Below are 24,480 nucleotides of genomic sequence, written 5' to 3'. Positions count from 1 at the left end.
CCTCCTTCTCTTCTTCTTCCTCCTCTTTTACTTCTTCTTCTTCCTCCTTCCCTTCCTCCTCATTTGTTTCTTCCTCCTCCTTCCCTCCCTCTTCCTCCTCCTCCTTCTCTTCTTCCTCATTTAGTTCCTCTTCCTCTTTCTTTTCCTCTGCTTCTTCCTCTTTTACTTCCTCATCTTCTTTTGTTTCTCCCTCCTCCTCCTCCTCTTTTATTTCCTCCTCCTCTTCAGCCTTAACGATTTCTTCTTCCTCTTTCTCTTCCTCCTCTCCTTCTTTTGTTTCTTCCCCTGCTTCTTCTGCTTCATCTTCTTTGGTTTCTTCATTTTGCACCTCATCCTCCCCCTCACCCTTTTGACTCTCTGCTATTTCAGGTTCTTCTCCGTCTCCATTTAATTCATTTACTTCTGGCTCCTTTTCTTCCTTGTCCTCCACTTCTTCACCTGCCTCGGGTTCACCCTTGATGTCCTGGGCTGTTTCTGCAACAATGGCTTCCTCCTTGTCATCTTTCTTCAGCCTCAGGATTTGCTGCAAATCAAATGCTTTCATGACTGGGGCATTGGTGGCCACCACGAGGGGTCTTTGGGGCTTGGAGGCCATTTTTTTCCTCACACAGGAGTCACATGGACAATATTCCTCCTCGCTTGATTGTTTACTAATACTCTCATCAAAAGCTGCACTAAGTGCTAAGTCTTTATCTACATCGAGGGATAAGTCTAATGTCTCCTCCAGCCTGCTTTGGTTGCCGTTCTTGCCACCAAAGAGTGACTTTTTGTGCATAGTTTGCAATCTCCACCTCCTCTGCTCTGTCTGGAGTTTTGACTGAAGTGTGGGTGGCTCATCCGGAGGTCTCGGCACCCTCGTCCCAGCTCTGCTTCTGATCTTCCTCAACTCCTTCTCTATGCTTTTTTGTATCCTTTTACTCACTTCCTCCTTCAGCTCCTGTATCATTTCATCCATCTGCTGGTTGTGCTGCAGGTTCCACCTGACTTTTAACTCATTCATGGCGTTGACATAGTGAGCCATGAACTCCTTCTCGATTTTTTTGAGCAGCCTCAGGACCCAGACTGGGTCTGGATCCACTGATTTTTGCCGGACAGCGGATGTGCCCACACTGGTGGATGTACCGACTTTGGGCTCTGGGTCACTTGGTGACTCTTTTTCAAGATGCCCTTCCAAATCAGCTTTTATCTCCATCCCAGCATCAGCATCATTGACATTTGTATCATCAGTGGTGGCTTCCAGATTTTCTTGTGGGAGTTCATCATTCACAGCTCCAGCTTCTTCTTGTTCTCCAGTTTCAGCTAATTTGCTGGTTTCTTCATTTTCATTTTCTCCCCCTTCCTCCTGACCGTGTTCACAGGTATGGCACTGATCCTCCTCCTTCTCTTCTTCCTCCTCAATTAGAGATTCCTCTTTAGCAGACTGTGCTTTTTCCTCTCTGTGTGAGTCTGAGCAGGCTGTTGAAGGGCGGGATGGCTGCGCTCCCTCTTTACTTTGCTCCTCAACCTCAGTCACTTCAGTGCCAGTCTCTGTATTTTCCACTTCGGCTGGTTTGAATTCAGCAGTTTTCTGTGCCACCAAAGTGGCACCAGCTGTACATTCTTCTCCTGAGCCACCAGAACCACTGCAGACATCAACCCCAGAGGAGGACATGTGAGTGAAGGTGTGATCCATAGGTTTTGGGCCTTTGAACCCAAGGTCTGGCTTTGCCTGCTCGCTGGCCTCTTGACCTGAGCTTGGACCGCTCCTTTCAGCTGTGCATCCCAACCACAGGGCTTGAAAAATATTCAGCAGCTCCGTATACCTTGACTTATTCAAAGCTTTTGAGTTGTCTGATGGGTCTTCTGACTCTTCATCGAGGAGTTGGAGACTGGCAAGACAAGTGATCAAAACGTTGGCGGAGTTGCTGAGTTTTCTCCCCATGGTGGGGGACACTTCGGGCAAACTGTTCGATCGGTCAAATTTGGTCTCGTGTTTTGAACTGAGCAAGGCCTTCATGATCTGGACAGAAGTCTGAACAGAGGTGGGCAGGTCTCTCCTGTTGTTATTTTGGCTGGAGGTGACTGACTGGTTGCTTTCTGCCTGCTCAGCTTTGGCAGCCTCAGTTGCAACCTCACAGACTTCTTCCTGTTTCACACATTCTTCAACCTCTTCATTAATTGCTGTGTCTTCTGCTGTGTCTCCTGCTGTGTCTCCTGCTGTGTCTCCTGCTGTGTCTCCTTCCACTTCAACCTTTGCTTCATTTTCAACCTCCTCCTCATTCTTTTCCTCAGCTTTTTCATCCTCTGGGGCTTCCTCGGCGTGTGTACAGTGTGACACCTCGGTAACTGTCTCTGTACCTTCCTCTTCCACATCGTCCTCCATTTCATATTTCACAAGCAACGTTTCTGAAGGGATTTTTCTGAGCCACTCTTGCACAACTTCTTCTGGAGACGTATTTGGCAGAGCAGATGGCATTAAATCACTCTCTTCCTCCTGCACACCCATGTCTTCTGGCGCTTCCTCTGCTTTTTTTTTGCAAGAATCATCGGTCTCTTTATTATTCTGATCGTTTACTTCGGGTGCTGCTGACCTAGACCCATAGGAAGTCTCTTTGGAGGAATCTACAATTTCTTTCTGCTCTTTTCCTGTGCTCAGCACCGACTTGGTGCCTACACTGCTAATGGAGGAATTCTTCAGTGTGGTTGGACGCATGTTTTTCCTCTTTGGCTTCCCTTTGGGTGGGGCAGGGCAGTGCAGGCTGTGCACTGACGTGCTCTCAGACAGTGATGCCCGGCTGGAGTTTGACATCTTCACCCGAAGATTGTTGTTTTTTGTCTGCCTTGACTTTGAAGATTGAGACATGTTTGAGTGTGAACACCTCTCATCTGTCTCCTGGGACATCTGTGCCAACAAGAATTTATCTTTTACTTCTGATTTTGAAGAGACTCTTGAAGAGCTACTCGTAGGCTTTCCATTCCTAATCTCATTCTCAGTTGTGTGGTCAGCTTTGGAACATACACTTGCACTCATACTTCCCTGTCTGGAAGAAGAGGGCTCTGAACTAACCTTGGCATGACCCTCTCCCGCTTTTCCACTAGGACTTGAAGATTTTGAGCAGAGGGATGATGGTTTACTACTGTCTCCTCTATGGCTTCTCTTCTTTGAGCCTTTTGAGGATTCACTGTAGTGACTGGTGGTACTTTTAGAGCTTTTCTTCTCAGCAGGACCTGCAGTTGCTTCTGCTGCACTAGTAGATGAAATGTTTGAGTGAAGAGATCCTGACTTTTGAGACATGGCATCTCCAGAAGATTTTTTCTTGGTTGCACATGAGCTTTTGGAGTAATTGGATGCTCTGCTGCATGATCTTGCATCATCTGCATGTAGGGAATTCTTCTTTTTATTCGGAGAGGATCCAAGTGAAGACACAGACATTTCAGACTGTGCATCCAAATGAACGTGGCTGCGTTTGCTCTTTTTGGATCCTCTGGAAGAGCAAGAGATGTTGCATGCAACGTTCTCATCACTGTCACTTTTTTTGCTGTTCCTGTCAGTAGCTCTGGAGCGGCTTCCTTGTGTAGAGCATCGTTCCCCTTCACTGCTCTCATCCCTAATTGATCGGCTGGGCTTTGTTTTTGCTGACACTGAGCTGACTTCTCTGACTTCACTTTCATCTTCCTCTGCTTCTGCCTCTTCAGCCTCTTTCTTAGGGCAGGACTCACTGGACAAGGAGGAGACCACTGGATTTTCATCAGACTGGTCATCCTGCTCGCTCTTTGCTTTTTGGGTGGTGCAGTTGCTGGACTTGCTGTGCACACTGTTGGCAGGGGTGGAGCTCCGAGAGTTCTCTCCTTGATTTGCCTTCTGAAGGCTTGAGGAGGAGGACATGCTCCTACCCACGCTGCTGGTTTCCTCACAGACATTATTCTTGCTCTGTTTGGACTGCAGGGATGACTTTGACATGACACTCCCAACTCTGCTGCTCTCAGCCTCTTCCACGTCATCCTTTAAGCCCTTCACAGAGGAAGCTTCGAAACAGTTTTCCTCTTCATTTTGTGAAATAGTTTTGCTGATCTCAGGGTCTTCGGGGGCATCTTGAGTATCCAGGTTGTTTTCACAGCTGGAATGTGACATTAAACCCACGGATGAAGGTTTCTGGCCATTCCCTGTGCTTGCCCGACTATCTCCTTGCTGATCTTCTCCAATGGAAGCACCTGTAGACAAATCACTTCGGCACCTGCACTTTTTGACGGATCGATACGCCACTCTGTTCTCTATAGTCTCTGAGTAGGACGAGGATTCTCTCACAATGTGCTCAGAGAATTCCTCACTGGACGTGGTGTGGAGGCTGTCCACGGAAGTAATTTTTTTGTGGATGACTCTCCTCCGGGAGGACGTGCTGGAGCACGACGACCGCGTGCGCCAGGTGCTCCGTACGCTGGGCTCTTCCCTCTGGGATGTGTGCATGGGGTTCTTCCAAATGTCGTAGTCCTGGTGCTTCTTCCCACAGCTGTGACAGTGGGCCTCGTCACACTCGGATTCCTCAAGTTTTGACATATAGGAATCGATCTCACAGGGATACAACGAGTCATCCGCCTCCGAGCTGACTTCTGGGTTCATTTTCTGCAGGGGGTCCACTCCACTGTCCTCCTCTGCTCCTGACTCCTCACAAGGCAGCCGGTTCAGCAGGTTGGACTTCTTGATCTGGGTGGACCACTGCAAAGTCTCATCATTCAGCAGGCGGAAGCGGACCTTCATCTCAACAGACAAGCTCCCATCCTTGTTCACGTGCACCCGCTTCTCTATGTCGTCGTTGACCAGGGACTGGACCAACTCCCCGGCCTTGGGGTGGGAGCAGCCGTTGGAGAAAGGTGCTCCATTATCCGGTGAGGCAGCGAGACCGTTGGGATACGACTTTTCCGATGACAAAGAAAATCTCATGGACCTGTTGCTTGATGACGACCGCGGATGTATAACGCTTTTTTTGGCTTTCAGTCCGAAGTTCACTGGAGTGAAGGAAAGAAAGATGGAGAGAAATGTTAACTCATATAAAGATGACACAAAATGCCTAAGTCAAACCCTCGAACTAGAGAATATTGATGTTATTCCATAAAAGCCAAGCCTGTGTCAATTTACGTATTTGAAAATTTGTCTTTGACTAAGTGATGGCCATAAATCACAGAGCCACAGAATAATTAGGGTTGGAAGGGACCCCTGGAGATCATCTAATCCAACCTCCTTGTTAAATGTTAAGTTTTGAATTAATCACGTGTATTAAAATCTTCAATGCCTTAACTTTGTCATTTTTTATAATCTAAATTGAAAGAGAAACACTTTGTGTTATTAAGTGCATGCCAGGAAGTCAAATAAATAAATAAATAAATACACACAGAGAGAGCAATTTAGTCTCAGAGTTTTCATATTTTATCATGTTGCAAATACTTCTTTCTTTAACTGTTCAAGTTTTCGTCTTTCTTATTCAGCCAGGGAAAAATACATGGAGAAGTGACTTCCTTAATTACAGGTCAATTGTCACACATTCCCAGGCTCCCCAGGGAAGTGGTCACAGCACCAAACCTGTCTGACTTCAAGGTGTGTTTGGACAGTGCTCTCAGGCTCATGGTGGGATTCTTGGGGTGTCCTGTGCAGGGCCAGGAGTTGGACTCGATGGGTCCTGATGGGTCCCTTCCAACTCTATGATTCTATGATTTGTTGTGCACCGTCCACTTCTCCATTCACATGCCAGGAAACATGTGGTCACGTAGACCAGGGCAACACTCAGTCCCCTCAGGGATGTGCCACTATCAATAATTATGATGTTTATTAAAACATAAAGAACAAATAGAAAAAGAATTGTAATCTGGTGATAAATAGTGGTATTTGCAGAAGGAATCAGTGATAGGAAGGGACTTTAGGAATTGTAATCTGAAGCATCTCTATGGCCCAGTGCAGTGCCGTGCATAGATTTACTGAGGTCCTAGACTCTTCATTTCAAGAAGAATATGTTGCTATCAGGCTGCCTTGAAAGACATTCATCTATCTTGTTTCTAATCTATGTTTGTCCAAAATTTGCTTGTATATATATGTGAACAATCATGTGTCTCCATGGGCATATGGACACACAGCTGAATGAAGGCATTTTGGGAAGGGAGTGTTGAACGGGAGCACATCAGCCAAGGCAAATAACACACAAAATAGCTTTCTCTAATCATCTTTATGCATTTGAACTGATATATTTGCTTGGTCTCTTGATGGACAAAGGTCCAGTTTATTCCCATGTTTCCCCCCAGTTTTTTACGTCTCAGGCAGTGAGTGTGGAATGTCTCTGTCCATAAAATCCTACAACTAGTTGCCAACACACAAGTGAATCTTTCCCAGCTCCTGGTATTGACAATGGAGAAAAACAGGTCCACCTCCAGAGCACATTTAATTTCATCCCTCAACAAATCCCTAATATACGTGAGATTATTGCCCTTTGGAAGTGGGAAGTTTCCTTTCATAGGCTAAGAGGGTGGCTAGTTTAATTACCTGTGACCTTAGATAACTCATGGTGAAGAATATAATAAGAAATATAATCCTGAATAATCCATAACATACTCCTTCCTGAAAATAACCTTTCCATAAAAATATGCTTTTTTCCCAAACAGGCAGCTGTAACCTGCAGGAGAAACTGAGTCTCCTGCTGACAGAACCAGGGCATCCTCTGGTCCTGGTGCAGGGTAGTCCATGAGTGCAGGCATGACATGACAGACAGACAAGGGGATAGAGGATCCGTGGGAAATCTCAAGGGTTTGGGGAGACAGACACAGGAAAGGAGGGAGTTCTGGAAGGAAAAGGAGACACAGAGATATGAAAGAGGAAGGGAAGTAAGCCAGACACGGGGAGCATGCAAGAGAAAGACTGGGGGGCGTAGGGAGGAAATCCTAGAAGGAAACCAGAGAAAAAGAAGGGGAGGATGGAAAGGCCTGGGAGGGAGGGAGAGGGAAGTGCCTTTTCCACACGAAATCTGCACGTTGAGGCAGCACAATGGGTGCCTGTAATGCCCATGTTGTGGGACACAGGCCTGGAGACACCCAGAGCTTTGCTTACTTTCATTGTTCTCGTTGACGTTGTTGCCGTTGGAACGGGGAGGCAGGTTGGGCAGCTTCTCCACCGAGTGTTTCCTCAGATTCTCCATGGACACAGGTTTAAAGGGCTCCCGGCCGACACACACCAGCACATTGGGGCAGTGGAGCAGGGCCTGCATGCTGTCAATCTGGGAAGGGAAGAGCAAGGGGATCACCAGGAGTTGATAGAGAAGAGCTGGATTCTTCCAGGCCCAGAATCAACTGACAGTTAGTTGGCACTTAAATGAAAGAGTATTTGGACAACGCTCTCAGGTGTGATTTTTGGGGTTGTCCTGCCCAGGAGATGGGCTTGATCATCCTCGGGGGTCCCTTCCAACTCATGATATTCTGTGATTTTGTGAAAATAAATGTGGTTCTGGAGAACTTTGTGGTCTGCCAGGACCTTCTGGCCAACTCTGTTGGAATATTCTTCCATTGGAAGAGAAGCTCTGCTACATTTAATCAGATTTCCTAAGACAGGGAAGGGGTGGGAGAGATTGCCTAAGGGAGAAGAAATCTCATTTATTAAAAGGTTTTACATATTCTGGGAAAGATTTAGTCATAATCAATGTGGCAGTGAGGAAAAGAGTGGAACTGGAGGCATTTCAGTTTTGCTTACAGAGAATTATGTTCTTTAAATTCCTGTATTTCCTATATGGGACGGCAATTATTACCTGGCAAATGCTACATTTCATTTTGGTCCTTAGTTCTCTTCCTTTCTTTGCTCAGGAAGAGGAACAAGAATTGTGAATTCCCCTAATATTACCTCAAATTCTGTCTGAATTATAACCCCACTTATTGCCTCAATGCTGGACAATGAGGGACGTTGTCCCTCAGTGTGGGAAGTGCCTGTGAAGGAATCTTTGTTGCTCCATGAGAACACAGATTTACACTCTTCATCCTCACTGCATGACTTGTTTATGGATACCACACCAAGTCCTACATGAGTCACTTTTCAGGGAATCATATAGAAAAGTTTGGGTTAGAAGGGACCTTTTAAATGTCACCTAGTCCAACCCCCTGCAATGAGCAGGGACATCTTCAACCAGAGCAGGTTGCCCAGAGTCCCATCCAACCTACCCAGATACAAAACTTACTTCTCTAAAAGAATAGGAATCAATCTGTGATGAGCACTGGTCAGATAGAGTCAGGACCCATCTTCAGTGACAGGACTCGAGGGAATGTCCTCAAGTTGTGTCAGGGCAGGTTTAGGTTGGGTATCAGGAGAAGGTTCTTCCCCCAGAGAGTGGTTGGGCACTGAACAGGCTCCCCAGGGCAGTGGTCACGGCCTCAGGGCTGCCAGAGCTCAAGGAGTGTTTGGACAATTCTCTCAGGCACATGATGTGACTCTTGGGGAGAGTCCTGTGCAAAGCTAAGGGTTGGACTGGATGATCCTTGTGGGTGCCTTTCAACTCAGTATATTCTGTGATTCTATGATTCCATTTGGCTCCTGCAACTTCATATTTGAAAGACTGAGGTTAAGCTTTCAGCTAAAACACTTAATGCTTTTAAAAGGAGGAAAAAGATCTCTTTCTGTCTGAGAGGACTTAAGAGGGGCCAGCATCTGGCAGCTTTGTGCTCCATAATCCATCTGGGACATCCCCTCCTCCTCACTCTGTTTCATCATGAGAACATCTCTAGAGCATATGGGAACTCCTCAACAAGAGGTGACCACACCAAGCCAGCGTTGCTGGTGGGCTCAGCACTATCCTGCCCCCAAGATGTCTCCTGACCTCACTGTGTCACTTAATCATCATCCCTTTAACGAGCAGCTGAATATAGAAGATAAGGAATCTCCGAGGAGCAGCGATGACAGGTCTGCCGTTGTCACACATGCCTGGAATAACACCACATGAAGGACAGAACTTGGCCTCTAAATATTGCTACAGCCAAGGAATGAGGGGCCAAACCCACTTGAGAGCCCAAGCCCTTGGTTTGTCAAATTCCTCTGGGGTTTTCCAAGATGACTTGGTACCACCAGGGCTGTGGGAGGTACTGAGAGATTAGTGCTGGATCTGGTGCAAATAAGAGAAGGGTAAACGTATGTGGGGTGAAACAACAAGACAGAGATAAATAAAATCACATTCTAGATGCAGTTAATCACTTCTGGTCACTTTTCTTACAATAAGCCATATGGCATCATCTTCTAATGGAAATACACTAAAATCCCATTGTCTTTCCTTTATTTTTTATTTACTGTTTGCACTATAATAACACTTGTGACTCAGACCCACTGAATTTGTTTCTATAAAACCCACAGTAAGAGAAGCTCTGCTTACTGAAACTTGCATTATACACACTGTGCAAAGCAACAAAACTGCCGAGTCCCTGTGATCAGTAACATAAAACTTCAAAATAACCCCCAAATCTCAGTCTCTCTCCGTCTACTGCTTGTCATTGGTCAATAAATCCACTTCCGGTCCATCTATTCCTAAAGAAAACATCTTTCCAGCTCACTTTAAAAATTTAGGAAAAGCCTATAATTTAATAAATCAAATATTTTGAGTAGGTTTTTGCCACTTGTATATTTCTTTTCCTTCTTCATTTTCCTGTTCTTTTTTCTTTTCATTTGTATTCCTTTGGTGAGGTCTTTAACCCTGACTCCATAGAATTGGGGAAAAAAAAACTGAGGGTAAAAAAGAAGAAAGAGAAAAGGGAAAAAGAAGGAGAGGAAGAAAGAAAAATAGACATGAAATCTTTTCCGTTTCTGATGTAAAACAATCTGTCTTTAAATCCCCACTAAGTTTAGATTTGTAAAGGGCATTTTTTTCAGTGAAAGCTATTTTTTGCACAGGATATTTCCTCACATGGATCTGTGTAGATACTTCAATCACACTCATCACCACTGCGTTGTGTGTGCAGAAAACAGATGGTGGCAATGACAGAGTCTGAGGAATCAATGGAACTGAACCAGTTGAGTTATTGGATTTAAATATATTTATAAATATATAGATTATATTTTTTTTCCACAAGCCAAATCCTTTTATATGGACAGAACTTGTGTTATGTCACTTCAAATAGTCTGTCATGGAGCATTTCTGACATCACCAGCTTTTTAGCAGTTTTTATACCTATAACATAACTTTTCTTCCTAATATCTTGCAAGCCATAATCTCTTTGAATTAACAATTGCAGAAATTCATCTTTGCGGTTCTTCATTGCTAAAAGCATTTTGGCAGTGTAAATACAGATGAACATTTTCTAAGGGTTAAATAAATCATATTTCTCCCATTGATTTGGTTTAATGCAACATCCTCTCTCTCAGGGCAGCGCTGGAGGGTTGGGGTAATAGTTTGCTCAGTACAGAGTTTTCCCACAGTGCTGCAGGAATCCCATCCTCTCAACATGTCACTGCCTGGACTATACAGTTGACATCTTCAGGGCACTCAATATGACATCTTTTACTGGTGCTAAATTATCTTCAAACAGTGTGTGCCCTCTGTTTAGCAACTTGCAGCTCACTCAGTGAGTCCCAGGGTGAGGTCAATGTGTTGCTTCTTGGATTTCCTTCTTTCTAAAGAACATATAGAAGTTATTTATAATCTGAAGGGAGCAGATCCTGGACCTGCAGTCATGCCAGCTTGCATTTTGCTCCTGAAGGTGATGAGTGAAATACTGACCCCATTTCAACCAGTGGTAGTCTCCTCTGGCTTTTCTGGGGTCTGCATCACACTGCCTGTAACTGGGAAACAACTGGGAGCTTTCTTTTCATCATCATCATCATCATCATCATCATCATCATCATCATCATCATCATGGTATGAGTTGGAAGGAACCTGAATGATCATCCATGGGCAGGGACACCTTCCACTAGCCCAGGTTGCTCCAAGCCTCATCCAATCTGGCCTAGAATACTTGCAGGGGTGGGGCATTTACCACCTCTGTGTACAACCTGTGCAAGGGCCTCACCACCCTCACAGCCAAAAATTCCTTCCCAATCTCCCCTCTAACCCTGTCCTCTGGCAGTGGGAAGCCATTCCCCCTTGTCCTGTCCCTCCAGGGCCTTGTCCCAAGTCTCTCCCCAGCTCTCCTGGAGCTCCTTTAGGCACTGGAAGGGCTCTCAGGTCTCCCTGGAGCCTTCTCTTCTCCAGGTGAACCCCCCCAGCTCTCTCAGCCTCCTTTGCTTTTGCTGTTGTGCAAGAGAAGTGACCCTGTTCTTCTCCTTGGATGTAACAACCACAAGACAAAGAGTCCTTTTGACTTGTGAAACTGTATTTTCCATTCAACTTCTGCCATTGATTTTCATGCTGGGAGAAGAAACTGGACATTAGACATAAACTTGGTGAGAGGTAAGATTGCAAGATTTGGCAATAACCCCCTGGTGAAAAGCAGACACAGTAGCTGTTCACATGTCAGAAATATGAGAGCCCTGGAGAAAGAGATGAAAAATTAGATCAGATTAAAATATAAGAACATAATATGAGACATCAAAGGTAAGGCAGTTTAACTCCAGCCAACATGTCCACTCAATAGGAACCAGGAAGCCCCATTTGAGCTGAATATTGAACACTCAGAGCTCCACTGGGAAGGCCACCATGTGTGGGCTGAAAATAAAGGAACATCCTCTCTTCTGCAATATGCTGAAGTCTTTTTTAGTCTGGTTGCTATCCATCCAGGATGGGTTGTCTCCACGAACATTGCTGTGCAGAACCTGCCACAAAGGGGCTGTGATCTCAGCAAGGACCTCCAGGTGCTACTGCAACACAATTAATAATACAATGTCATCGATACCTAAACAGAAACAAGGCACAGATAGCATCTCTAAAACAAGGAAGCTGTTTGACATGGAGAACATGCCATTCTCTGGCTCTTCCCAAAGAAAAAAAGAACCATTGTAAACCTTGCTCACCTCAGAAGATGAATGTGGATACCAGTTTCTGATGAAGGCAAAATGAAGAAGACACCATTTTCTTTCCCTCTGCTGGCTGCCAGCCAACCAGAGACATTTGGGACTTAGACAGAATGTGGAAATAATGCAAGACACTGTTCAGAGGACAAGTCCATAAGCTGATCCACCTTCCAAAGGCGTGCAGGGATTCATGGGAGAAACAGGAGAAGCTTGTAACAGAGCAGAAGAACAGGCTAACGGGCTGAGTCCATTCCCCATCCTGCTGACTCACTGCCTCCTTTCCTTGAGCTCTTTCATCTGTTCCCTTTTGTCTTCCATACAGATTTACAACTCCTTGGAGTGTGGACCACCCTGCTGTTTTGTGGTTGTGCCACATCCAATCCAGGGCCATCCAGGCTCTGAACGGACGTATCCCAGTCTAACAACAATAAATTCCGCATCTCATTCATGCAAAGAACCCACTTGCCCTTCCCTTCCCCAAACTTTGCACCGGAGGAATTAGAGAGTGGTTCTTCTGGGGAGTGGCTTGTTAAAGCTGTGCTAATCTGCTGGTCAGGAGGTGAATCACGGGGTGTTGCCACTCCATGCCCACATACAAATTAGCAAAGTAGCGGAAGGAAAGAAAGAGGAAGACACAAGGCTTGTCCTCCCTTTCTCTAACTTCAGCATGGTCAGAAGGCTCTTCCCCGAGGTGAGATTGAATTTACAGCAGGGAATTACTGCATGGAAATGGATCTAATCCTCTGCAAACTGTAGCACTCAAATTATTAGTCCAGATATGAGTACACAGCACCCCGTCCATCTCCCAAATCAAACCTCACATGGTCTCTTACTCATCAAATCAAATACAAGGTCCCCAAATCCACATAAATTCATAGCATCATAGAATGCTTTGGGTTGGAAGGGACCTTAAGACTCATATCTTTCTACCTCCTGCTGTGGGCAGGGACACCTTCCACTAGCCCAGGTTGCTCCAAGCCCCTTCCTGGTCTTGGACACTTCCAGGGATTCAGGGGCAGCCACAGCTTTTCTGGGCAACCTGTGACAGGACCTCACCACCCTCACGAGGAAGAATTTCTTCCTAACACCTCATTTAAACCAACTCTTTTTCAATTTGCCCTGTCCAAAGCCTCCCTCCATCTTTCTTCCATGCTCCCTTCAGGTACTGGCAGGTCACAATTAGGTCACCCCAAAACCTTCTCTTCTCCAAAGAAAGATGTGGGAAGCAGGACAGATGCCAGTGTCCCATAACAGGTATTCTACTAAACAGAAATAACCTTTGTTTGATGCTTATGTCATGGGAATATGGGCAAGTCCAACGCTCCAGATGCTGAAATGCAGCAATATAAAATGATTTGTTATACCAACACTCCTAAAAATATCAGCATCTCCTAGAACTTTTCAGACATGACCTGTCTCCTTTCAGTTTTGACCACTGTGGAATGCTGCATGAAAAAGGGTAGTTTTGGAAGACCATGAAGCACTCAATCAGCTAAGTTAAATAAGTGGAAGAGAGAGCAATAATCCCCTGCACTGAATTATTTAACCACAGGTTAAGATCTTAGTTATCTATTGCACTTCTGGCAGCTTTTCCTGGAGTTATCACAGATGCTTTTTCCCTGTGTGCAACAATTTTTCATGTGTATAAAAAGTAACCATTCTGAGTTTGCCTCTGGAAATAATCTGGATCAACAAGTCTTCCAGCAGTCCAAGAGAAATACTGCAATCAGAAATTCAGTGGCCATTGGAAACCATTTGAGTAGCAGCAGAAGAGAAACACCTCAAGGAAAAAAAGGGGAAGCAAGAGGAAAAAACTGGGAATAAAAAGGCACAAAGAAAGCAGAAATATTTTGAGAAACAGGAGAAGAAGATAAAAATGGGAAGAAAAGTGATTTGTAGCCTGGTTCATTTTGGAAGACAGGTTGTTAGGATTGTATGGGGGATGCCACCAGATGTCTCTGTCGAGGATGAGCTGGTTCCTGATGGAGATTATGGGAGGCTTTCTGAGGACTTCCACTGAATTCTGGGTGGAGTTGGGGAGGTCCTCACATTGCACTGACTTCGTGTATAAGCTTCTGGTGGCCTTTTCCCTTTCCACCCACCCTGTGAGCTCAAAATTACGTCTGACACTGTTCTACCTGAGAAGGAGAAAATTGCTGTTAAAGGTGCAAAGCCCAACAGAGAAGAGAGGAAGGCATTTCTTAGAAAGTTTTTGCTGCAGATGTTTTCCACTTTCTGACATGTTGCAATTCCTCCCTGAAATCAGAGTCCACCACCTGCTCCTCTGGCATCGGGTTTGTTAAATCTGGTCCATCCGACATCAGCATTTGAAAATCATGAGTCAGAGTAGCATCCACCCCACCCCAAGCTCCTGTCTTGATCCTCTCCGAGGGCAGGATTAGCTTAAAAATTGACAAGTCTTGAAAAATGCCAAGCATTTGGTTCTTGTGATGAGCCTTGTGGTAACTGAGTCAGCAGGGAGGATATGAGTGGTGAGTTCAAGCTTTTCCCCATGACCAGAAGGTCTCAAAACTTACTCTTTTTGTACAGGGAATATCAACAGCATGGATTAAATGGTATTTCAGCTGGAAACTGAGAGGGGAAAGAGGGAAAGAAAACATGGATGTGCTCCAAGTAGCTGTAGGAGCTGGGACTGAGTATATAAACCCTACTAGATAAAGCTCACAGATCCATAGGGCCTTGATCCATGGTCTTACCACCCTGGATCTCTCTCAGCATAAAAATTCCTGTCTTGTGCTTCATTGAGCACTCTGGATACAATTTGTGGCTTCCAGAAGCTCTGGGAATAAAGAGAAACACATTTAGCTGGAAAACTTGGCTTAATTGAATAGTTCTCTTGTTACTGAGTCCGAGTTTGGCTCTCAGTGTGCAAAGCCCAGGGTACAAGTGTGAAAGATGGGAAGGTTTTTACTTCTACTTGGCAGAAACAGCTCCCTTAAAGTTAAGTGGATTTATTTCAGAAAATATGCAAGTTGAAAGAGAATTCATAGAAGAATAGAACCATAGAATAGAATCCCAGAATCATTAAGGTTGGAAAAGACCCCTAACATCACCAAGTCCAACCATCAACCCAGCACCACCACCACATGTTTGCTGCTAAACCATGTCCTCAAGTGCAGAATCACACATTTTTTGAACATTTCCGGGGATGGTGACTCCACCACTGCCCTGAACAGCCTGTTCCAACGCTTGATAATCCTTTCAGTGAAGAGGTTTTTTTCCTAATATCTGCCCTAAACCCTCCCTGGCACAACTTGAAGCTGTTTCCTCTTGTCCTGTCACTTGTTGCACATTGTTGTGGCACCCACCTCACTACAACCTGCTCACAGGTGGTTGTAGAGAGCACTAAGATCTCCTCTGAGACCTTGCTAAGAGTTGCAGCAGAATTCTTTGAATTCCCTATTCAAGACCCAAAAGGAAGAAGAAAGTTGATGCAAATGCAAAACATCATCTCTTTTCCTCTCCCATTACTGGTAAAAACTCCAAAAACTGCATTTGGAAAACCAGATTTCCCTACAAGGAAAAAAAAGTCCAGTCTTCCCTGCAAAAATTCTTTGCAGAAACAGTGATTTCTACTTAAAGGACTTACAAAGAATTCACAGTTTTTCCAGGAGAGGGTGGAATTCTGCAATTTTTTGTACTCTGGGTAAATGAATAAATAGACACATCATGTTGACAAATATTACTGCTTATACTCGATAATGTGATTGGAAATGTCTTTGCCCTGGATTAAATTCAAAAGAATTAGAAAGTAATTACACTTTGCTACATTTTGTTCTTTCAGTAGTAATCTCCTCAGGGTAAGGGAATCATTTGCATTTGGTAATGTTAGATAAGAAAGTATTAGATTTGGTGTATGTTAGATAAGAAAATGGGCAGCACACGGGGTCCATTTAACTCTGCCTTGTCAGGCACCGGGCCAAATGATTTCAGGGCATCTCAAAGGTTCATAAAACACACCTGGATATGAATCTTCTCATGGATCAGGTTCATGGAAAGTTTTGCTGAGGTTTACAGATCGCTTGTGTAAATCTCGCCGGAGTCATTGTGGGTTTGGCAGGGAATCAGAGGATATTGAACCTGAAACCTGCCGTTTGTTTTTAGCCCGTGAGTCACACACATGGTGGGTGGAAAGTGGCACAGCTCACTTGGTAACAACAGTTTGCACCACACGAGGGGCTGGAACTGGTTGCCATCCTTCATACCTGAGCACGGCACGAAACCAAGTGTCACAGTGAATATGTCAGCACGCAACCAGAAAATTAACTATCCCACGGAGGCAAATTATCACCTCTCTTCTCTCATTGTTTATATACACACACCGCATTTGAAACCAGCTTATCTGCCTCCGTGTATCCCCTTTTCCTCTCACAGTTCCATCAGGGGCTTGATGACACCTGTCATTAAGACAGATGGGCTTGGTAGAGAGCCCAAACATGAGTGGCCCAGAGGATGCCTGCGGGCAGCCTACAGATGTCCCAGAAATGGCTCTATGGATGTGTAAATCTCAGCCAGGAAATATGTCAGACAAGCCTGTTTCCTGGCCTTGCACCCTGAGGTCGCTGTAAATGCAGTCATTAGTACCAAGAACTATTTAGCAGTAATAGTTAGGTTTATACCTTTACTAATAACAGCTAAAAATAAAAGTTCAGCCTTTACTGCTAAATTAAATCAATTGTGGATCCAGGGCACTGGAACAGGGCTGCCTGTGCCACTCTTCTTAGAGTGGTCTTTAGTGCATTTAAAGCCTGGACCAACTGGCACTTTCCCAAGAAATTCCTGGGCAGATCTGGGAGTTACCACATGCCAGAGAGCTTTTCTAAGAAGCAGCTTGAACGTGGCCACCCAACATTAAAGGCTGTGGGAATTAGACCCTATTTTGGATGCTACATGGTGGGATTATCTATAGATAGTTCCATCTGGTGTCAGGGCCAGAGCACGTGCCCTGAATCTCTTCTGGCAACTGGAATAGCTTTGGCCCATGGTGCTACTTTGGGCTGAAGAAGATCTTATCCTACGGGTTTCTGGAAACTGGGATGATACATCAGGGAAAGAATCACTTCATATGCCTTCTGTCTTTCTCCAAAACTGCTCCAGCTGGCACAGCCAAAAACTGCTTGATTTGACCCAGAATGGTCAGTCTTGCCACAGCATCATCTTGTGCCAAACTCCACACAAACACAGAAGAAAACTGAGGGTTCTTACGCCAAGGAGTTGCTAATAACTAATCTTTTACAGTCTCCAGTTAGTGGTGCCTGAGGAAGCATTCCTTAACTCCCGATTGCTCCCCTGATCAACCTGCATGGGAATTCTCTGATCCCTCAAGGAAATTTGGTGGCATACAGTGCTCGTTCTGCAATGTTCTCACTTGTAGAGTCTGAGGCAAAAGAGAGTCTTTCTGGTCATCCCCTCTGTCCTTCCTCACAACAGACAGGATCAGATTCACTCATTAAATATAACAACTTATGGTCAGCCTCGAGTGAGCCTAAACAAAAACACATCTAAGCCTTGGCCTGACTCCAACAAACATAAAACCAGCCACATCTCCTGGAAAACTCTTCTGGAGGCTGAAAAACCCTGTTTGAGCTGCTCATGGTAATTGCCACCATAAACTATGTGGATTATTTGCCATAAACACAGTGGGGTTTCAAACGCCACACGAGAAGGAGTGTTGGGTTTTAAGGAAGGAATTGTTTTTGTTTTTGTTTTAATTTAGGACAGTTGGTAAAAGGAAGGCCTGGTGATTCACAAGGGCAGAAATCAGGACATCTGTGACTGGACACGGTTGTGTTGCTGGGCTCCTGTGACTTAATGAAGTCTTAATGAGTGTTCAGCTGGTGGACCCTGGATAATTGCCATTTGTAAGGGAAATCCCCTGTTGATGTCTCATAATCCTACACGTCATTCCTTACAGTCTGTGAGGATTTCTGGCCCTTCCATGATCTCTTTGCCCTTGGGGGCATTCTTTCCTCTCCATAGGCAGAGGTGGGATCTGCACATAGGTGTGTTCCTGTGGTTTGGACCATAGAGGAAGAAAACCCACTAAGTTGTGTGAGAACTTCTCAGAATAGAGATGAAAGTCCATCTGGTGGAGAAGATAAGCTCCAAATTTTACTTTACTTTTTTTTTTTAATTGAGGTGTCTGCACGTGTGGTTCTTTTCCAAGTGTAGAACTGATGTCCCCAGTAAAAAGTAGGAAAGCTGCAATTTCCAACAATCTCATCAGCCAGTTGGTCTTCAGAATTCAGTAGAATCACAAGTCTTGTGTTTGCCAATATTTAAATATCTGTAGTATTTTAAAACAAATGTATGAAAACTTGGGCCCGGGTTAATTTATGTGACCAGACTAAGTCTGTCTTCTAATCTTCTGCAATCAATAAATAGAAGCTGACAGGTAAAATGTCCCCCCCATCCTAAATGCCTCATAAGCTGATCGGATTTAGATGAATTAATGAATTAAGTCCAGGTCCATGTGTATATTTTATTTTTTATATATATTTATATTTTATATATAAACATATATATATTTATATTTTTTTATATATATATTTATATTTTTGTGCAGGAAAACCTGCAAAAAGTTTCACTGACGTGTTAATTATGTGTCAATATTAAGCTTAATAACAAATCTCCCTATTTGGGCAGTTAATCCAGTTATTTCCAGTTAATCACCTGGAAAACGGCAACGAGTGGCTTGACCTGAAAAAAAAATTATGATTTACACTTCTTTTTCTTGCTGAAACTTTGACTGATTTCTGATGATTTTCTTGCTGAAACTTTGATTGATAATTGCAAAATCAAATTAATTTTTTCTCATACTCATCAAATGACTACTTTGATTTAGAATCTGACAAGAAAAATTGTGGTTAGTTTGGGAAAATGAGCTATTTGCCTTGATGAAATGAGTGTCCAAACACTTAAACACCTATTCCCTGCAGTGGGACTAGTCCTTCTTTCCTAGTAGGAAGTCTGTTTGATTCTTAGGGTTAAAAATACTAGTTTCACCTCACTCAAGGCTTCAGGAGTTAAAATGAAAATGCAAATATGTAAATATCAATAGAGCCACTCTGGATTTATACTAACATGGGAATTGAGGCTTTTAGATCACTATTTCTACTGCCTTGAGTTTTGCAGAATTATTACAGGATAATTCTGAATTCATAGCACTGAAAGACTCTCTGGCCCAAGAGCAATGAGAGTCCCATCATTGGGGCCACAGGAGAAACACCCAGTAAACATTGACCTTTCCTGGGAATTTAAAAGTACAGTTTTGAATATATGTGAGAGATAAATAGGCAGAAAAATGGGAGCAAGAAAGTACAAAATAACAGCAAAATAAGAGTGATCACAAAGCAAGAAGCTCTGCTGGTCTCTAATGGATCTTGATCTCTTCTCTCTGGTTACCAGTGATAAGATGATTTGCCTGTGAGTTTTGATTAAATTAAACTTAGAGGTTTACTGGGAAAAATTGTGGACTAGATAGACTACAAAAGCAAGAAAACCCTTTTCTCTGCTTTTTTCAAATCAATAAGGCACGAAAAGAACACGAAACAGCAAGTCTATTCCATGGGTGTCTAAATTTATAACCTCATAAAGACTTGTAATTTTGAAGTGCCCTGGATTTACTCAAGAAAATGGTAAAGATATTAAAATGGAGCATATTAAAGCACAGCCACTGGGACAGATTTAACTCATTTTAGATTTGAGTTTAGATCTGGAATTATCTCAGTAAGAGAAAACAAAAGGGAATTGAAGAGGACACACTGAAGTCTATGAATAGCTCTTCCATCGATGGAATAGATTGAGTCATCTGTAGGACAGGAGATTTTTCCCTTTTTTTGTGTGTGTGTTTGGTTTTCAAGAGATCAAGTTAAAAATGGCAGCAAAAGAGACATTGTGAAAATGCTATTAAATGCTCTGAATCGTGTTATTCTAGGCCAGACAAAGTTAATCAACAGTAGTCCAGGTGCTTAGGAATGAGTCTTATTCTGCTAATCTCTCAAAACATGGGAATAAATGTCAAAAGTTATTGTTCCCTTCAATCCTAATTACATAGACATGCATTAAAAGAAGTTTACAAAATTATTTGAATTATTATTCAAAGAGAATAATACCAGAAACACAAGGAAATACCCAAGAAATATGAAGCACTCAGATACCTTTCAACAGTCATGGAAGAACGGGGGGAGGGGTTGTTTCCATCATCTCTAACAGATGCAAATAGAAATATAATGGCAAGATTTACAGTTAAAATTGAACCTCAGCACCAGTTGAAGGAGGTTATTTCAGAAAATGTCATAAATTTGTGCATCAAATTCACTGTTTTCACTCCTCAATGAAACTGTTACATCTGGGGAAAACTCAGACACAACCAATTGTGTGTCAGGAGCTTGATATTGAAGTCTCAAAGGTGAGATATGCCAGGAAAACTTGGAAAAAGAGCAGAAATGGTTTGGAGAATCTGTATGAAAGGAAAAGATTGGAAAATCAGGATAGAGTGACAATTTTTTTGGTGGTTTAAATGCTTTGCACCCAAGCCTAAAGTAACAGGAAGCCCTAATAAGAATGGCCACTAAATGAACAGAAATGAAGAGTTAAAAACCTGGAGGTAAATGATTGAAATTAAGAATGGCCAAAAAAATCACTGTGAAAGGTTCTTCAGGAAATATAAAAATAATCACATATTTCCTGGCTATATATAAGAGGATTACATGGCTCAGATTGGACCCATGGTTATCTATCACTGAGATATAAAAGGAATAAAAGGAATGAAAATAAAATTATTAAGGTACAGAAGATCAACCACTTACTGACAAGACAGTCAGGAAAACTTTCATATTAGAAAAAAAAATCCCAAGATTATACAATATAATCCCAGGATTATATAATATAATATAATATAATATTAGACCTTTAGACAGGATGACCACCAGCAGAGCTGAAAATGTAAGATATCTGAGTGCCTTTAGATGAAAAGAAAGAGGAAGGTTGAATAATATTGAAGACATTCTTTTTATAGAGTATGTATTTAATACACATCCCACTTAAAATATCAGTGTTCATAGTGATTAGAAGGAAAATTGTGGGAAATTATTTTAAGAATCACAAAGAGAACATTGACTGTGCTAAGAAGTAGAAAGCAAAACTTTTCTTTAGAGAAATAGGTGAAAATTCTCAAAAGCAAAGTTACAACCACTACACAAGATTATTCATGGTTATGTGGACTGAACAGTCCAAGTCTTGAAAACTGGAGAAATCAGTGGCAAATTAAAATACTAATCCATAGATTATAAGACATCTTGTTAGCAGGGTTGGGTTTGGTTGGGTTTTTGAGCTTGGCTGCTCAAACATGGGCTGGGCACATCCAAACCACCTGCAGTGAATGGTCCCAGGCCCTAATTCTAAAATATTTAGAGACTGGTACTCTGGACCAAATCAGGGAAGATGTTAATTTAGCAGAATGGAGAGGCAAGAATGAAATCCTGCTCTAACACTTTTAATTTAGTGGTATAGTTGTGGTACACAGCAAACTTCACCTTGCAAATAATGTGATGGAAGCTGGGAAAAAAGAACCTCAGTGATTCTGAAGGCCTGTAGACATCTATTTTGGCCAGCTCTGAGCCCAGTGGACTGTCAGCTTAGTCTGAACAGCTCTGTGGGAGCTCAGCCTCACTTACGGGAGCATTGAGGCACTGATGTGTCCTTTCAGGCAGTTGAACCTGAAATGAATCCAGCTCCAGACACCCAAAATCATTTGGACACTTACTTGGAAAGTTGCTGTCTAAAGTGCCTGTTTCTTTCTTTTCATGTCACAGAATAATTTAGGTTGGAAAAGACCTCCAAGCCCATCCAGTCCAACCTGTGACCCATCCCCACCTTGTCACCCAGCCCAGAGCACTGAGTGCCACATCCAGTCGTTCCTTGGACACCTCCAGGGATGGGGACTCCACCACCTCCCCGGGCAGCCCCTTCCAATGCCTGACCACCCTCTCCATGAAGGAATTCTTCCTGATGTCCAACTTGAACCTCCGCTGGTGCATTCTTTTCCTGTCCCTTGTTCCCTGGGAGCAGGGCCTGACCCCTCCCTCTGCTCCACCCTTCTGTCAGGGAGTTGTAGGGAGTGAGAAGGTCCACCCCGATCCTATTTTCCCCCAGACTAAACAACTCCAGCTACTTCAACCACTCCTTAAATGACTTACTCTCTAGACCCTGCTGAAACAGTCTATGGCATAAGATTCATCTTGTCTACTATCCAATTATCAAACCATTTTTTCCTCTTATTAGAAGAAACACAGGCTCTGGACACACTCAGGAAAGATGAATCCTACAGTAGGTTGGTCAGCTTGTTCATCTTGCACTTAGACAAGTCCATAAGCAAGACAAAAAATTTAAGATTAAGTATCCATTTTGTTTATCCCAGGCCATGCTTAGGTTGTCCACAGCTGAGTTTTTTCCTGTGCTCCTGTGCCCCTTCTCATAAATCCTGAGCACTGGAACGGGCTCCCTAGGGCAGTTGTCACAGCTCCAAGCCTGTCTGAGTTCAAGAAGCATTTGGACAACACTCTCAGGCATGTGGTGGGATTCTTGGGGTGTCCTGTGCAGGGCTGGGAGTTGGACTCGATCCTGATGGGTCCCTTCCAGCTCAGCATATTTTATGATTCTATAACTCTCAGGTCCTCAGCAATATTTCAGCTTCACTTGTCTGCCACATGTGGAGCAGCACCATCCTTTCCTTGAGGTTTCATCTCATCAAACTCAGGCTGATACTCTTTCAGCCTCTAGACAAGTAGAGTTGGGAAAGCTATAGCAGCAGGATATTTGGGAAGGACATTTTCCTTGGGTCCTCCAACTGAGAATAGGAAGCTCTTTCCAGAGTGGGGAGCATAGCAGTGATATGGCACGTTGCCTCCACCAGGAAGGATGGATTAAACCTCATTATCCCCTCCCTCTCTCCTTCCTACTGCACATTCCTGTCCCTGTGCCAGGTCAAAGTGATTTGGGCTAAAAATATTCCTCCATTTTTTTCCTCTCCTGGATAGTGGATCATTTCAGTCACCTGGCTCAGAAAGTGACACCACAAATTGTTGTATTGTTCCCACTGAGGAGCTGGGACACAGCCCTGGAAGGATGGGAAAAGTGGCAATGAGTAGGATAACTGCTCCACTCAGCTGCATTGCCAGGGACAAGTCCAGATAACATGTGAGACCTCTTCAGAAATATGGAAATAAAGGTTAGTCTATGTTACAAAGAGATGAAGTCAGGAGAATCTCAGGTTGGCTAGGAAATTCCTTTGGGAAGAGAAGAGCAAAGGAGTTGTCATGCCCTGACTTTATTATAAGAGTCCACCCCAACTGGTACATTCACCAAATCATCACAAATGAGTCTCCTGATCCCGCTCATACCCTAATTAATTATGCATTTATTAGTTATCTTATCATAATGTTGAAGATCCCACATCATGAGCAGGACACTGTGAGGGTTGTGTGAGGAACCACAAGGGACTACCTAAGGGCCATCTTACTCTGCTGAATTCCCAGTGGTCAGGTATGGAGAAGTTAAGCCTTTTTTGGGATGTGCCTCCTAGGAAAACATGGGAAACTCCACTAATGGAAGATTATTTAGAATTTTATACCCGCTGCAAAACATTGAGCATCTGAACCTCCCTTTGAGCCAAAACAACACTTTGTATGAAATTCTTGAGTGGCTGAACAGGATTCTTCTACATCAGACTTCTGTGTAATTAAGGGGGAAGTAATTAACAAGACAAGGCCCGAAGGATAAACTCTTGCCCCCGTGAGCTAAAGGATTTGTATCCCAGCGAATGCAAAGGTTGATGTGGTAACACATGTTTGAATAACTGATCAGCACCAGGAATCAGAGATATTTACCTTCTTCCCATCAATGGTGTAGAGTTTCTTCACTGGGAACTGCAGGATCTCCGTAATCTCATCCAGGAGGGTTTTGAAACTCCGGGCGTTCCTGCGGTTCAGGATAATTGAGCGCCGAAAGCCACTTTCCCCGTTCTTAACTAGAGTGATTTTCTTGGGTATTCTGGGGCCGTGGTGAGTGAAAGGTGTGGAATAATCTTCCAGCTTGCTCTCCTGCGCTGCTCTTCTCATGGTGCTGGAGGGCCGAGCGTGTCGTGGAGGGGCTGGCCTGTGTCCCCCGGGAGTGATGCTGATGGGCTTCACGTATTTTTTGTCGGAGCACAGGTAGCACCCTCCATCCTCCAGCTGGTCCAGCTCACTGATGCAGTGTATTCCTCGTGGGGTGGTGATGGTCCGCACCCCAAACGGCAGAGGGACCCGATGGGAGAGGTCATCCATGAGAGCATTGAAGCTCTTGAAGCTCCGCTGGTTGATGGCCATCTTGACTCCTGCAAACTGAGGGTCTCCACTCTTGAAGAAGGTTATTTTTTTGGCCGGAGGTACCTGGGTGAGAGCACTCGCCCGAGCCACGGAGGGAAGGGGCGGCTCATAGTTGTAGGAGCTGGTGGTTGACAGGAGGTCAGCAGGCACCTGAGACAT

General features: G+C 43.9%; 1 protein-coding gene across 1 annotated transcript in view; it reads right to left on the bottom strand.

Annotated features, from left to right (window-relative positions):
- The window catches only part of RP1L1 (RP1 like 1), a 26,161-nt gene extending 1,681 nt beyond the window's left edge, over nucleotides 1–24,480 (bottom strand). The window contains exons 1-5 of the mRNA XM_027697797.1: nucleotides 23,842–24,480; nucleotides 7,049–7,232; nucleotides 3,641–4,983; nucleotides 2,231–2,824; nucleotides 346–2,182 (exon numbers count right to left, since the gene is read on the bottom strand). Coding sequence (XP_027553598.1) covers nucleotides 346–2,182; nucleotides 2,231–2,824; nucleotides 3,641–4,983; nucleotides 7,049–7,232; nucleotides 23,842–24,480 — 4,597 coding nt within the window. The remainder of the gene's footprint in view (nucleotides 1–345; nucleotides 2,183–2,230; nucleotides 2,825–3,640; nucleotides 4,984–7,048; nucleotides 7,233–23,841) is intronic.

This window comes from Neopelma chrysocephalum, unplaced genomic scaffold (genome assembly GCF_003984885.1).
Source record: "Neopelma chrysocephalum unplaced genomic scaffold, ASM398488v2 Primary Assembly neopelma1_123, whole genome shotgun sequence".
In the NCBI taxonomy this organism is placed as follows: domain Eukaryota; kingdom Metazoa; phylum Chordata; class Aves; order Passeriformes; family Pipridae; genus Neopelma; species Neopelma chrysocephalum.
This window is presented reverse-complemented; position numbering and strand designations above follow the sequence as displayed.